The sequence below is a fragment of the Hevea brasiliensis genome, chromosome 2 (genome assembly GCF_030052815.1).
Source record: "Hevea brasiliensis isolate MT/VB/25A 57/8 chromosome 2, ASM3005281v1, whole genome shotgun sequence".
In the NCBI taxonomy this organism is placed as follows: domain Eukaryota; kingdom Viridiplantae; phylum Streptophyta; class Magnoliopsida; order Malpighiales; family Euphorbiaceae; genus Hevea; species Hevea brasiliensis.
Window position 1 is genome coordinate 119,887,352 of NC_079494.1, and position 14,066 is coordinate 119,901,417.

At 34.5% G+C, this 14,066-nt stretch overlaps 2 protein-coding genes and 1 pseudogene across 5 annotated transcripts; all 3 read left to right on the plus strand.

Annotated features, from left to right (window-relative positions):
- Positions 1-343: 343 nt before the first annotated feature.
- Positions 344-1,325, plus strand: LOC110661643 (NDR1/HIN1-like protein 1; annotated as a pseudogene).
- Positions 1,326-2,879: 1,554 nt separating this feature from the next.
- LOC110661670 (metal tolerance protein 1) lies at positions 2,880-6,893 on the plus strand. 3 transcript variants are annotated; one of them, XR_009146215.1, is made up of 3 exons: positions 3,177-4,153; positions 4,924-6,172; positions 6,277-6,893. XR_009146215.1 is itself a non-coding variant. In XM_021820358.2 (2 exons), the coding sequence occupies exons 1-2, from the start codon at positions 3,140-3,142 to the stop codon at positions 6,118-6,120; spliced, it is 1,200 nt and encodes a 399-aa protein (XP_021676050.1). In that variant the 5' UTR covers positions 2,880-3,139; the 3' UTR covers positions 6,121-6,270. The 3 variants fall into 3 exon arrangements, 2 of the variants coding, with proteins under 2 accessions (XP_021676050.1, XP_057997166.1); XM_021820358.2 differs by lacking the exons at positions 3,177-4,153; positions 6,277-6,893 and adding an exon at positions 2,880-3,142 and having other exon boundaries at positions 4,924-6,270; XM_058141183.1 differs by lacking the exon at positions 6,277-6,893 and having other exon boundaries at positions 3,178-4,153; positions 4,924-6,270.
- Positions 6,894-9,710: 2,817 nt separating this feature from the next.
- On the plus strand, positions 9,711-12,321 carry LOC110661671 (transcription factor bHLH67). 2 transcript variants are annotated; one of them, XM_021820360.2, is made up of 4 exons: positions 9,711-10,171; positions 10,485-11,165; positions 11,331-11,732; positions 11,833-12,321. In XM_021820360.2, the coding sequence occupies exons 1-4, from the start codon at positions 10,139-10,141 to the stop codon at positions 11,914-11,916; spliced, it is 1,200 nt and encodes a 399-aa protein (XP_021676052.1). In that variant the 5' UTR covers positions 9,711-10,138; the 3' UTR covers positions 11,917-12,321. The 2 variants fall into 2 exon arrangements, with proteins under 2 accessions (XP_021676052.1, XP_021676053.1); XM_021820361.2 differs by having other exon boundaries at positions 9,901-10,171; positions 11,484-11,732.
- The last annotated feature ends 1,745 nt before the right edge of the window (positions 12,322-14,066 follow it).

Below are 14,066 nucleotides of genomic sequence, written 5' to 3' on the forward strand. Positions count from 1 at the left end.
TTAAATGTTACTTTGTAGGTAACCATCAATGGATAAATTAGTAATGATTCATCTGATGGTAAAATTAACAAAGTGTAAACAAAGTGAATAAAAAAATAAGGTAATGATAGAAGCACCTCAACTTATTTGGCTGAGTGGAGAGTTTTTAATGGAAGCATGACGTGTACGGCTCGGGCCTTAAAACTGTAGGAGGTGGTCCAATAAAGGGAAAATTCTTAAAAACACACCACTACAATATAATCCTTTGATATAAGAGGATGGATCTGATGTAGATCTGAAGGGGCACTAACCAATAAAGAAGCAAGCAAGCAGAAAAGGCATAACTAAGCCACCTATTTTTCCCATGCAGGAACAGCAGCGTCAAAGTTTTCCACATCTCGGTGAAACGAGTAATTACATACATATATAGGCTTATTCCAACCCAGAGTATCAGTTGAAAATTTTATCCAATAATTGGTTGACGAGTTTTAATTTTTTTTTTTTCTTTTTCTGCACACAAGATCATCTTCGTAAAACTACCTAACTTAATTTATTACGTCACTTTCTCGGTCCAAATGTTAACGGATGTAGAATATAATTTTCTCAGTGTTCTCAATGAAGGGATTGTGACGACTGAGAGATTTTAAATGGAACCGCAATTCTATATAGATTTACAAGATTCACTTTCCCTAACCTAACCTCCTTTCCTTCTCCCTCTCCTCCCTGTTCTTCTTCTTTGTTATTTTTTCAATAAAATATCACATCCCATAGCAGAAGAGCACCATCCACAGGAAAACCACTAAGAGTTTCAACATCGTCCCGAAATGATCGATGAAAAGGATCCTGACTATCATCATCACAAACACAAACGAATGACACCACTATCAACATACGCAGCCAGAGACCCTTGCCGTACTCTCTGTGCATTCATCACCATCTTCCTCCTTTTGGCAGGTCTCACTGCTTTAATAGTCTGGTTAGTTTACCGACCCCACAAACCCCTGCTCACCGTAGTTGGTGCTGCCATCTATGACCTCAACACCACATCCCCACCCTTCATCTACACTTCCATGCTGTTCACTCTTGTCACTAGAAACCTCAACAAGAGAGACACCATCATATATGATGAACTCTCAGCCTATGTTTCATATAGGAGCCAAGCCATAACACCTCCAGTGGTTTTGCCTCCACTTAATCACGAAAATAAGAGTACGGTGGCGCTGTTGCCGGTGCTTGGTGGGGCCGGCGTGCTATTTTCAATAGTGGTGTCTAATGGTTTGACAATGGATGAGAATTATGGGGTGGTGGCATTGAGGGAGGGTGTTGCTGGGGAGGTTGAATTATAATAAAATACGACGAACTCTATACTTATAGTAACTTAGGATAGGGTGAATTACAAAAAAATACGTTATATAATTTAAGTTATTTTCAAATAAGGTCTTATAATTCAAATTTTAATAAATTAATATTTTTATAATTAAGTATATTAAGAACTTTTAAATATTTTAATATTATTAATGGTTGTTAATGTAATATTATTTTTGTATTTGCTGTATTAGCAGCCACTAACAGTAGTAAGGCATTTAAATCTTATTTATTAATAGAGTTAATCATAAGATATTAATTTATCAAAATCTAAATTATAAAATTTATGCATCAAAATGTATAAATTATTTTATATATTTAATCAATCAAAATTTTAAAAATTATATTTTATAATGAAGTTCATTATATTTTGCAGTAAGAGTTATTATTTTTTTAATTTTATGTCAATTTTTTAGTAAGAGATAGGCAATCCTCTCTTCTCTCCATGGATCTATATCTGCTGCTTGAGCAGGCAATAGCTTAAGTCTGCACAAGGGGCACGTCCCATGACCATGCTCCACCCATCTATCCAAGAATTCTCGGTGATACACATGCTGACAATTTGCTAGCAATCTTATCTCTCCTTTTCTTTCTCTATGCAACTCAAGCATATTGCACAAAACCAAAGTCTTCATCATCACCTACTTGCATTCTTGATTGAAACTCTCTGAATTCTATTACAAGGAGCTTCTTCTTTATCAACTTCGACACCACTTGGCTAACGTATGGTACGGGAACCATTGACGGTGATGGGCCATTCTGTTCTGCTTCTTCAACACAGTCTTGATGAATGGAATTTGCTCTGTGGTCTTGAAAGAACTTTATCATAAATTGGAGATAAGGGGTAGCTACAAGAACTGTGAATTTGATGAGTGCGGGCAAGGTTAAGAGGAGGTTTCGTGTGAGTTTTGGCATGTCGATGACTGAAATAATAATGGAACTGATCAAGTAGGGGGAGGCTTTATATATAGAAGCTTGGAGGGTGATTGGAAGGAGTGGAGAGGTTAGACCCAGCGCGGGCCAGTTTTGGTTCGGTTCCACTTTCGAGTCAAATCAAGATTGAATTTTATAGGTTTGGTTCTTTAACAGTCCTAAATGATTTTAGTTTGATTTCAATTCGACTCTAGAAAACGTAGGAAACATCATGCTGGCCCAAGCACAATGATATGCTTGACCCATCACATGTGCATAGCCCATATTATGGTCATACAATTCTTATTTTATATTACCAACATAATTCGGACTCCAACTTAGACTAAGGAGTTAGTAATTATATTGAGAACCAATCTTCTAATACTTTGGAATTAGAAGAACATATAAATACCATAATATAACTAATGGTGTTTTTTTTTTTTTTTTGATAAAAAAAAGATAAAAAATGGAGGAGAGATTTCACATTAATTATAAAATATAAATTATATAAAAATAAAAATTTTATTAAAATTATTATAATTTTAATAATAATTTATTTTTTCCACTACTTCGTATCTTCGTATGTTTTACCTATAAAAGTCGACTGTTATCATCATAAACAAAGAAAGACAGAAAGAAAACTACCTTTTATTGGGTTTGCTCGCTTCTCGTGTTGCTTTTCCTTTGAAAAGCGGTCTACGATCGTCTGTTGGGGACAATATAGTAATTTCGAAGATTTTCTATTATAGGTCATTTCAGGGCCCAGAGTCTCTGGTGACTACAACACCCAGGCGGCAGATGCCACTGTTCTTACGGAGAGAGGGAGAGAGTTCCTTTTCATTTGATATGTGAAGAGCTCATTTGTGGACACGTCAAGGACCTAATGGTGTGTAGACGCTTAAAACTACCATTTGTTCCTCATACTATTTATTCTTTCTTTCCTTCTTGATTTTCAACTTTTCTTGAATATGCTTTGTTAGATATGAATGTGGTGAATTCCATTTCTGGTGTGTGGCGTGATGGGTTTGATTAGTATCACTCTTAGTTTCCCTGTTCTTTCTAGATAATGATTGCTCAATATTTTAATTTCCTGTATTTGGTTTATCTAAAATTGCTCTTCTGTTTGGCTATATGCTGGTTTGATGGGTGCCTGCTGACGTATTTTCTGTCTGTTTATTTTATTTTATTTTGATTATCTGTACAGTTGTGGGTATAATTGCATACTCAATCTCCACAAGTTCTTTTTTTAAGTAAGAGTTTTGTTGTTTGTATGCGCCTTTTACGTATATACTGTTGTTAATCGCAATGTCAAGCTAGATAAAACTTGCTAACAGCATTTTGTTTTTAAATGATGGCGTTCTCTTGATTTAGTATTAATTCAATATTGGATCCCATAATGCGGCTCCGTTTTGTTTGTTTTGATTTACCTTGAAGCGAAATCTGCTCGTCCCTTCACCTGAGTGATTGAATATTTGTGGAATTAATTAGATAAATATGAGGCAGAGGACGTTGGTTTTAAAGGAAAGGCTAAGGTGTTGAACTCAGCATTCCCACAATCCCACCCAAAATAAACTGAATCAATTCCAATTGGTAGAGAAAAGAAGTTTTGATTGTATATTGAGAACTTTTTTACTTAAATATAAGACTGTCTTTACCTTATAGTAATTCTGATTTGAAATTGGTCTTTAATTGGTGGTTTGATTTTTATTTTACACTTCTATGATTTTCATGGCTACTGTACTTTCCAGTTAAGTAGCACTTCTTGTGTATGAGAAGATTTTCTGAAAATAAATCGACCTTTTATGCCATCATAGATAGCCTATTACATCTATCCTTGAACTTCAATACTGTGAATTGTTGGCATCTTCTAGGCAATAACAGTTCCATGCCTTTAAAGGTAACCTTTTAGCTCATCTCCACTGATTAATGTATCACCGTATTCATGTGATTCATAAATTTGAATCTATGTCATCTGAGGATCCCTTGCAGTTGAAGATCCTTATCCCTGAAATATTGGGACAAATTATCCATTGAACATAGTTTTCTATTTTAAGCCTCTCTGTGATTTTCTCTTTTTCTGTTAAGTTTAGTGTTTGAGGATGCCTTTTCTAGATTGGAATTACTCTTATCTGTAGTTGTTGCACAGGATGCTTAACTGTTGAAAGTGTCTATTTCTTTGGTGGTCTTCAGTGTTCATTTGCACTGGGTAGACTGTCAGAGTTACACTTCTCTTGTTGTGCTCATCCACAAGCTTCAGTTTTGAAAAAGACCTAAAAGTTGATAGTCCTGCAATTTGTATCCTAGTGCTTGAATTTTGGGTGCCATACCATAATCAATTGTTCTTACTCTTTTCATTCACATCAATTATTCTTGTCAGTTTGCATAGGTTCTAGCCATTCTATGACAAATTTTCTGTTTCTCATTTGTTGGTTCTTGTTATATTACTTTGATAATGTGCCTTACGGCTGAATAATCCTGATAAAAGAACAACAGGATTGTGTTTTGCACAATGCATTGAAGTTTCTTACTTCTGTGATGTTAATACAATCCTCTTTGTTAGCATGTCAAATTGGGAAGTTCGCACTTTCATAATACAAATCACAGGAAGCATGTGCAGGCATGTACCATTCTTGTGATACTCATGGTGTTGTTAAAATGAATTTTCAGATGGACGCACAAAATCCTCAACATGGACAAATTATTGAAATAAGTGTTGATGTTCCTGATGGGGGAAGCAGTGTTGGGGGAAGTAAGATATGTGGAGAAGCACCTTGTGGATTCTCAGATGCTGGAGCTAACTCCAAAGATGCCAAAGAACGATCAGCTTCCATGCGCAAGCTCTTGATGGCAGTGGCACTTTGTGTAGTCTTCATGAGTGCTGAAGTAGCTGGTGGCATCAAAGCTAACAGTCTTGCAATATTGACCGATGCTGCACATTTGCTTTCAGATGTTGCAGCCTTTGCTATCTCCTTGTTCTCTTTGTGGGCAGCTGGATGGGAAGCCACACCCCGTCAGTCCTATGGATTTTTTAGGGTCGAGATCCTTGGTGCATTGATTTCCATACAGCTCATATGGTTGCTTGCTGGGATTTTGGTATATGAAGCCATTGTTAGGCTCATTCATGATACAGGTGATGTAAATGGCTTTCTAATGTTTATAGTTGCTGCTTTTGGTCTGGTGGTAAATGTTATCATGGCTCTTTTATTGGGCCATGATCATGGGCATGGCCATGATGGTCACAATCATGGGATTGGCCACATCCATGGGGAGAAAATTACCACTCACCACCACCACCACCAGCATGAAGAGCACTTGAAAGACAAGCACTGTCATCACGAGGAGCACTCAAAAGATGAGCACCATCCTGTGTCTGAAGAATATGTTGTGCCATTGCTGGATAAAGGAAAAGGCAAGCATGGCAAAATTCAGCGAAACATAAATGTACAAGGGGCTTATCTCCATGTACTTGGGGATTCCATTCAGAGTATTGGGGTAATGATTGGAGGTGGAGTCATATGGTATAAGCCTGAGTGGAAGATAGTTGATCTGATCTGCACTCTAATTTTTTCTGTTATAGTTTTAGGTACAACAATCAAAATGCTGCGAAGCATACTTGAAGTCCTGATGGAGAGCACTCCAAGAGAGATAGATGCAACAAAGCTAGAAAAGGGGCTGTTGGAGATGGAGGAAGTGGTAGCCATTCACGAGCTGCATATATGGGCCATCACAGTGGGTAAGGTTCTCTTGGCTTGTCATGTTAAAATCAGACCAGAAGCAAATGCAGACATGGTTCTGGACAATGTGATAAACTACATCAGAAGGGAGTACAATATTAGTCATGTTACCATCCAGATAGAGCGTTAGTGGAGGAAGTGGATCATCTCATTTTATCTGAAACTTCCATTTTTCCTATTATGTGGGTGCAAATATGTTATCTTTGTAGTGATTGCTTCATTTTGTTGAGCTTTCAAATTGACATCTCCTGCATGTTTATTTAATATCTTGATTTTGCAATTACAGAATTCAACTCTTCTGAGTTCCTTGAATCATTGCTTTCTCTTCATGTGATACAAGTTACCAAATAAGTGTCACATGTGCAAACATTATTCATTCTAAAGGAAGAAGTTTTTCGTCAGGCTTGGGAAGGAACTTGCATCGTCTTCAATTTGAGACATCCATTGTCACTGGGAGTTGGGGTCTACCACTGATTATTTTAAGTGATTGTTTAATTAAATAGCAGCTGGGAGCATGATGCTGGGAAGTGGGGGCGCTTGTGTCTGTAACTTCCCATAGAATCTGCTTTTACTGTGAAATAATGGGTGGGAGATTCAGTAACTTAAAGGTTCTTCAACCCTGTGGGGAGTGGATAAGGTTATCTCACTAGTATTTCCATCTTATGGTCTCTACGTGGACCAGAATTAATAAGTCAGCTAGAGGACAAGTACAAATATCTCCAGTGCAGGGCACATGAGAATGGGAATGCCTCTGGCTGTGTGGCTTAATCCTAAGGTGTACCATAGTTTTTTCTTATAGGTGGAAAATAGATGCTTCAGATCAAAATGGATAAGGTTCTTAAACATTATCAAAGAAAGTACGTGGTATGAATTTTATTGAAATGAATTTGTCGTCTTTGCAAATTTTGAGTTTCGAAAATCTGTTGTACGAATTTGTTAAAATCTCCAAGATGTCTGAGACGTTTGATTGCTTTTCTTTGATTTAGAAACGATATATGTTCATGAACATGACATTATATCTAATTCAAAACATTCACACTATGCATCTTAAGGCAATTAGTTTATAAACCTGAAAAAGGATTATATTCATGAGCTTGAAATTATATATATATATTTAAAAAATTCAAAATTTTATTTAATTTAAAATCTCAAAATAATGAATTTATAAATATATTCAATTCAAAATCTTAAAGATACAGTGATTGATTTGAGTAATTCTCACTTATATATGAATTACAATTTTATGATACGAAATTTTACATTTATAAAATTAAAAATTCACACTTGTATTTTCTCAAGCCATCCAAGGATTAATTTCAAAGTGGTGGGCGAGTATTAATTTTAAGTGGTGGGTGGTGGTCGTCTATAAAATCCGTCTTTGGTAGGCTTCTCTGAAATTGAGACATGGTAGCTTGATCATCAGGTTATCTAGCAGTCAGAACATTAAGACCTTGCGAAGCTGCAACGGGTAAACTGGTGTTCACCAATTTCCCTACTTTTTGGGTTCAGAAGTAAGGCTTTACAGGGCAATGATGGATACTTTTTTGGATTCAGAAGTTAGGCTTTATAGAGCAATGATGAATGAACATTCAAATAGTCGAAAGCAACGAGAGAAATTTCCCTTCCTAAAACAAAGAAACGAGAAAATTCTTTCATGGGTACATTTCAATTTTGAACAGAGCCATAGAAGGCCTTTACATAGGTTAGCCCACCTTCAAAGGTTAAGTTCCATTAAAAAAAAAAAAAAAATTATAAGTCAATGTTAATCACTTATGGATTTAATACTGATGGTATCATATTTAGTGATTGACTTCATTAATTTAAATAATTAAAAATATATCACTTATTACATGAATTTTCGAATTTTCACTTTTTTTTTTGTCTTTATAGTATTTATTAATTTTTAAATATGTAAAATTAAGTATTTATTTGATATTGTATTTAAATAGTTAAAATTATTTTTTTAAATAAAAATATAATTTTAAATGTTATTAAAAAATAATTTTAAAAAATAATTTTATTATTTTAATATTTTTATAATTAAAATTTATTAAAATTTATTTTTAATATTCTTTAATTAATATATTTAAAAATAATTTTTTTGAATAATAATTTTAATAGTAGTATGAAACAGACTATAATCTAATCTAATCTAATAAATTAGTTTTCCAGTAAAAAAAGAAGGGTTTTCAGTACGTATGAGATTTGACCAAACAAATATGGAGCAAGTACTCAATGTGCAGAACATTTATCCACGCTCCAAAGGGCTTTGAGGAACAGAGATTGACAAAGGAAAACCAGTGGAAATGGTGATACGAATCTGGGGCCTCGTTTCCACTCGTGCAGTTGTGCTCCCCTTGGTACGGATGACAACGGTTAAAATATATGCAGAAATTAATTTTTTAAAAAATTTAATTAATAATTTTAATATTTAAATTTAATTAAAATTTATTATAAATATTATTTAATGTTATACTTTAATAAATAATTTTATATATTATATATTTAATTAATAATTTAAAATTTAAATTAGATCAAATCGACACAAATATATTTTTTTTTCTGTTGTCAATAACACAAAGTAATCACATTATAATCAAACAATCATTAAAATTATAGACTAAGCATATGCTATACAATCAATTGTCAAAAAAAAGTTCATAATTTTATAAATAAAAATAATAATTAATCTTTTTAAAATTATATTAATTGCTCATCAATTTATAAAGATGAATATATATGACAATAAATTGATGTTTGAAAAAAAAATTTTGCGTAATTAACAATTTATAGTTTAAATCAATAAATTTTATTATTGTGTAAAAACTTGGTGTTTTATTATAATGTGATTATTTTACATAATTGACAACCAGAAAATATTTTATAATATGATTATTTTATAATTACTATATTATTATGCAATTTTCAAATTATTTATTATATAAAAATATATTTAATCAACAGAAATACTTTTTTAATATAAAATTCAATTAAAAATAATGTAAAATATATTTTTATTATAAATAAAAATATTTAAATATAAAATTTAAATTAACATACTATTATAATTTATCTTTACTTTCTCAAATTTAATTTAATTATTTTAGTTACTTTGCCTATAATTGAGTCAACTAATTAAGTTTTGAGTATAATCTTAAAAATTTTAGATTTTTTTATACTATTAGCCTATATATAATAACAATCAAGAAACCCATTTCAGTAACATGGACAAAAAATTAGGAAAAAGAACCAAAATGTGAAATGGTTGAAGAAAGAAATGCAGCAAGTACCTCTCAGAAATGCAGCAAGTGGCTCTAAAGATGCCAAGAGCAGTCATAATCGTACTGCTGGAGACCATGTGTAGCGTATGTCAACTGAAGGGTAAAAAAGGAGGACAGTAAAATAGGGAAATATAACCTTGGATTGGAAAAGCACAAGGAAAATAGAAATAAAAGTTCAGAGAGAGAGACAGAGAGAGAGAGAGCAGATGTGGGAAAGGATGCATCATCAGACTTGGTGATACAATCCATAGAAGGACTTCCAAAGCTTTTTAATTTTTAGGTGTATGCTTGAGGGAGGAGTCCCCACAACTGTCTGTCCGCGCTGCCGGACAAAACTGCCACCGCCAATAATGCTTGGGACCTTGTGAACCAGACATCTCTCTCTCTCTCTCTCTCTCTCTCTCTCTCTCTTCTGTTAAGTCTTACCAACTCTCTACAGTCCCATATACATCTGTTATATCCTCTCTCAGTTGTTTATTTTCCACCCTTCGTTTCTCAGCATATTCCTACTCTCTTTCTTTTTTTTTTCTTTTAATTTTCTTTTCTTTTACCACCGTTGTTTGTTTTCGTTTTACTCATCTTCAGACATCAATTAACTCCCCTTGGGCTCCATTTCTTGCTGGTTATTCCCTCTCTCTCTCTCTCTTCTGCTGTGTGGCGTTCTTGAAAGCATTTAATATTATTCTATTTAAGAGTATCACCAGCATCAGAAAAGAAAGGAATATATTTGTGCTTGTATATGGGGTCTTTCGTTCTGCTTCATTCGGTGTTACATTTATTACTATTTTTCTGTTAGCATCACAATGGAATGTTGGTAAGCGAGTGTGAGAGAATTTAAGGCCTACTTGCAAGTTCTGCTCAGCTGTAATGGAGAAGCTTCAAGGCCCTTTTGATCCTTGTGTATGTTACTTTGCTCATTTTAGTACCTTTCTTAAATTTAGCTCTCTTTTTCCTTTAAATCCTTTACTGGAATCGAGAAATGGACAGCATTTACTTCTCCAAATGCTTGCATTCAATGCATTGTGTTGTTTTACTGGAAAGGCTAATATCTGCTTCGCTGTTTCTCCTCATTAATATTCTATTCTTATTCTTCTTTTGTTCTCCCTTTCTTTGAGACTCAATCCTCTATCTCATCCACTCAGCCAAGAATTTCCCTTGTTTCGTTTCCTTTTTTTTTCACAATTCTTTTTCTTAGTTTCTGTTTTTCTTGCAGTTCTTAGGTGAACATCTGGATGTAGAGGGCTTAGAACAATGTTTTGTAAACACAGAAAGTTTGAGATTTGAGGAAGAAGAAACACAATTCTCAATGCCAAGTTTGGAAGACAAAATGCCTTTTCTTCAAATGCTACAAGAGGTAGAATACCCACCTTTTTTACCCCTCAAAGAACCTAACTTTCAGACATTACTAAAACTCCAACACCTCAAAAGGCCATGGGATGTGAACACCTACACCACTGAAACGGACACCCAAATTCAAGCGCTGGAGCTTGAAAGTTGTGTCACTCATGACATGGCTGATTTGCACTCACCAGTCAAATCAGAAGCGAAAGATCTTCAGAACCCTCGTTCAAATTTCTGTCTTGAAGATGTAAGCCCCGAGCCTAACCAAAGACAAACCAACTCAATAGGACACTTTTGCAAAGAACGTAACTCAGTCTCGTCATTTCCATGGACTCACCCACAAACCGTGCTCAACGAGACCCACTTTTCCAATACTTCTCCAGTAGTCCCCAAGGAACGAAGAAAGCGAAAGCGAACAAGGCCAACGAAGAACAAAGAAGAAGTGGAGAGTCAGCGCATGACCCACATTGCTGTGGAACGCAACCGCCGTCGCCAAATGAACGACCACCTCAACTCTCTCCGCTCTCTCATGCCCCCCTCCTACGTACAAAGGGTAATCACAAACATAGAAAAATCACGCCTTCCATTTAAATTCATTGTTTTCGAGAATTCAATATTTAGTCTAACAAATTGAAAATCTCTTATTTCTCGGCGTCAAAAAATAAAAAAAAGGTTCCAATCTTTATTGACTGTTCACCCTTTTTTTCCTTGTTAAAAGGGTGACCAAGCGTCGATTATAGGAGGTGCAATAGACTTCGTGAAGGAACTAGAGCAGCTTCTACAGTCTCTGGAAGCACAAAAGAGAATGAGAAAAACAGAAGAAGCTGTAGCTGCCATGGACATTTCATCTAACTGGTTGTTTACTTCGCAGGCAGAGTGTAATATCCAGAGGGAGAACGGAGATTGTGAAGAGGAAGCCAAGGTGAAGAGAAAATCGGAGGCGGCGGAGATAGAGGTGACAGTCATAAAAAATCATGTAAATTTGAAAATTCAGAGTGAAAGGAAGACAGGCCAGTTGTTGAGAGCCATTGTTGCATTGGATGATCTTAGGCTTACAGTTTTGCACCTTAACATCACGACTTCTTCTGAAACTACAGTTCTTTATTCATTCAACCTTAAGGTACCTTACTTTCGCTGTTTTCTTTTTGGCCAACCTAAACCCTAATTCCCTAGTTTCTTATATATGTATATTTTAAAATTTTTGTTGGGTACAACGAAAGATAGAGGATGACTGTAAGCTGGAAGCAGCGGACGAAATAGCAGCAACAGTTGATGACATATTCAGCATTATCAACGGCAGCTGATTGGTCAATGATACTCATAGGCAAGAGAAATCGGAGCTGACTCTACAATGCTGAGTGCTGTAGGGATTAGAGAAACAAAGAAGGAAAGCTGTAACTGGGTTCAGGGATGATAAATAGAAAACTGAAACAGAGGGTTGCTCCCATCAATCTTCGCCAGAGGCACAAAGAGATGATGCTTACTGCTCAACTTTTTTTTTTTTTGGAAAAAAAAGCTTATTTATCTCTTGCTAGAGCTAGCTGGTAGATATGGGTGCATGTGAATTGGGATGCTGGCTGGGGCTTCATTGCCTGGTCAAAGTGAGTGGGGCTATAATGCTATATAATATATATTTATAAGGTATGAATTTGTTCTATATTGTTGCAAATGTGATGTTGACAAAATGCAATGATGCTTCTCTTTTTCAATTGACTTTAGGACATCCGTATACATAGATATAATAGTTTCATCGATCAACCATTCATTGTCCAGTGTCTACTGCGCCTGCTCTTTTTTGTACCATCCTTTTCGGCTTCAGCTGGCTTTTGTACAAATTCAATTCCATGATCCCCTAAAGATTCTTTAGCAGAAGAGGATGACTTCAATTTGCCAAGCCAACAGGCAACTTTTGTTCGCCTGCTTCACCAAGAGATGATAATATAATATAAATATAATTCTGTTGATTTTGTACATGCGATGTTAATCAGAGAGCAGATACGAGTGACGCGGTAGATCTCAAAGGATGGTGTGGTTGATGGGAATGGGCAAAGTCAAAGGCGAAAGGACACGTTCCAAGTCTCTGAAAATTGTCATAAGGGTCAGAGAGAGATAGAGAGAAAGAGAAACGCAGCTAGAAGAGCACACATCCCTATGTGCTGTGGGAATAGCATCAGGAACGTCTGGTCAAGGACATATCATCTATGCACCTTCCTTTTTCTCTGGCCCCCAGCCAAGTCTCATTAGTCATTTTTGCTATTTCGAGTCTCTTTCTTTTCACAGGCCCCTCCTTTTTTATTTCCTCTTGTTTGCCATGGACAAGGACGTCATTCCCAATGACAATTAGGTTTTATTGAGCCATTGCAGCTGCATTAACCATGATTAGCATTTTGTTTCTATTACCGGAACGTCGAACATTTTCTTGTCTTTAGGCCAAATTTCCATATTGACTGTTTGATATTCAAGGGATAAATCCATACAAAGATTAAACGAGGTTAAGCATGTGAAAAATTTCTCACCTCATCTCTCATCTTTAAAAAAAAGGAAAAATAATAAAACTAGGGAAGCTGCCAACCTCGGGCAACTGCAATCTTGATAATGATGAATCCAAAAAAGGCATTGGGGTAATAATTTGGAATAAGGGACTGTTTTATTCGGAAAGGAGAGTCCACCATGATGTGCAATTTTTCAAATGCTTTTATCATTAGCATTACAATATTGTTATTTACTCGAGATTTAAAATTGTCCAACGAAAAGCTGTGAATTTTGTTTCTTCTACGGATTGCCTGCAACAAGAGAAACAGTAACACAACAGTCATCAAGTGATTTGGTGGGCCAATCGGATAAAATGGTTAAAAGTTTTTAGCAATAGATGATTATATAAAATATTTTAATTTTAGATCATATATTCAACAATAATTAGTTTAATTGATAAAACTTAATCAATTTTTTTGCTTTTCTTTTATTTAATTGAGAGTTTAAATTTTACTAATCATCTCTCTTAATAGGTAATTATTATTTTTATGTGACTTAAATTTTGAACAAACTTTTATTGATTCGAATTGTAATCTAACTCGAAAATTTTACACTGTAACCCAATTAAGATAAACACACTAAAATTAAGATTTGAGAGTTCTGAGTGATTATATTTTGATATTTTCATCATAATGAAATTTTTTTTTCTTATCTTATCCGTAAACGTATATTTTACAATTGAATCACGTTAAATTCTATATTATTCTTTTTCTTTTTTCTATATAATATAATTATACGATTTATATGTATATTTTAGATTTATGTATTTATTATATCAATAATCTTTAAATTAAACTGTAATTATTTAAAAGATTAATAATATGCTTTTACCTTAAATCGAGCTCCCCTCCAATAACTTTTGCCAATTAAAAAAAAAAATTTTTTCTTGTAACAGTAGAAGAATGTTGAGGAAAATCAAAGA

What these genes read in the sequence shown, in the direction of transcription:
- LOC110661671 (XM_021820360.2), top strand. Translation starts at nt 10,139, where the DNA reads ATGGAGAAGCTTCAAGGCCCTTTTGATCCTTGT. An exon ending in CCCCCTCCTACGTACAAAGG is followed by an intron (nt 11,166 to 11,330) that starts GTAATCACAAAC and finishes CCTTGTTAAAAG; the next exon opens with GGTGACCAAGCGTCGATTAT. An exon ending in TTTATTCATTCAACCTTAAG is followed by an intron (nt 11,733 to 11,832) that starts GTACCTTACTTT and finishes GTACAACGAAAG; the next exon opens with ATAGAGGATGACTGTAAGCT.
- LOC110661670 (XM_058141183.1), top strand. Translation starts at nt 4,025, where the DNA reads ATGAGAAGATTTTCTGAAAATAAATCGACCTTTTATGCCATCATAGAT. An exon ending in ACAGTTCCATGCCTTTAAAG is followed by an intron (nt 4,154 to 4,923) that starts GTAACCTTTTAG and finishes ATGAATTTTCAG; the next exon opens with ATGGACGCACAAAATCCTCA.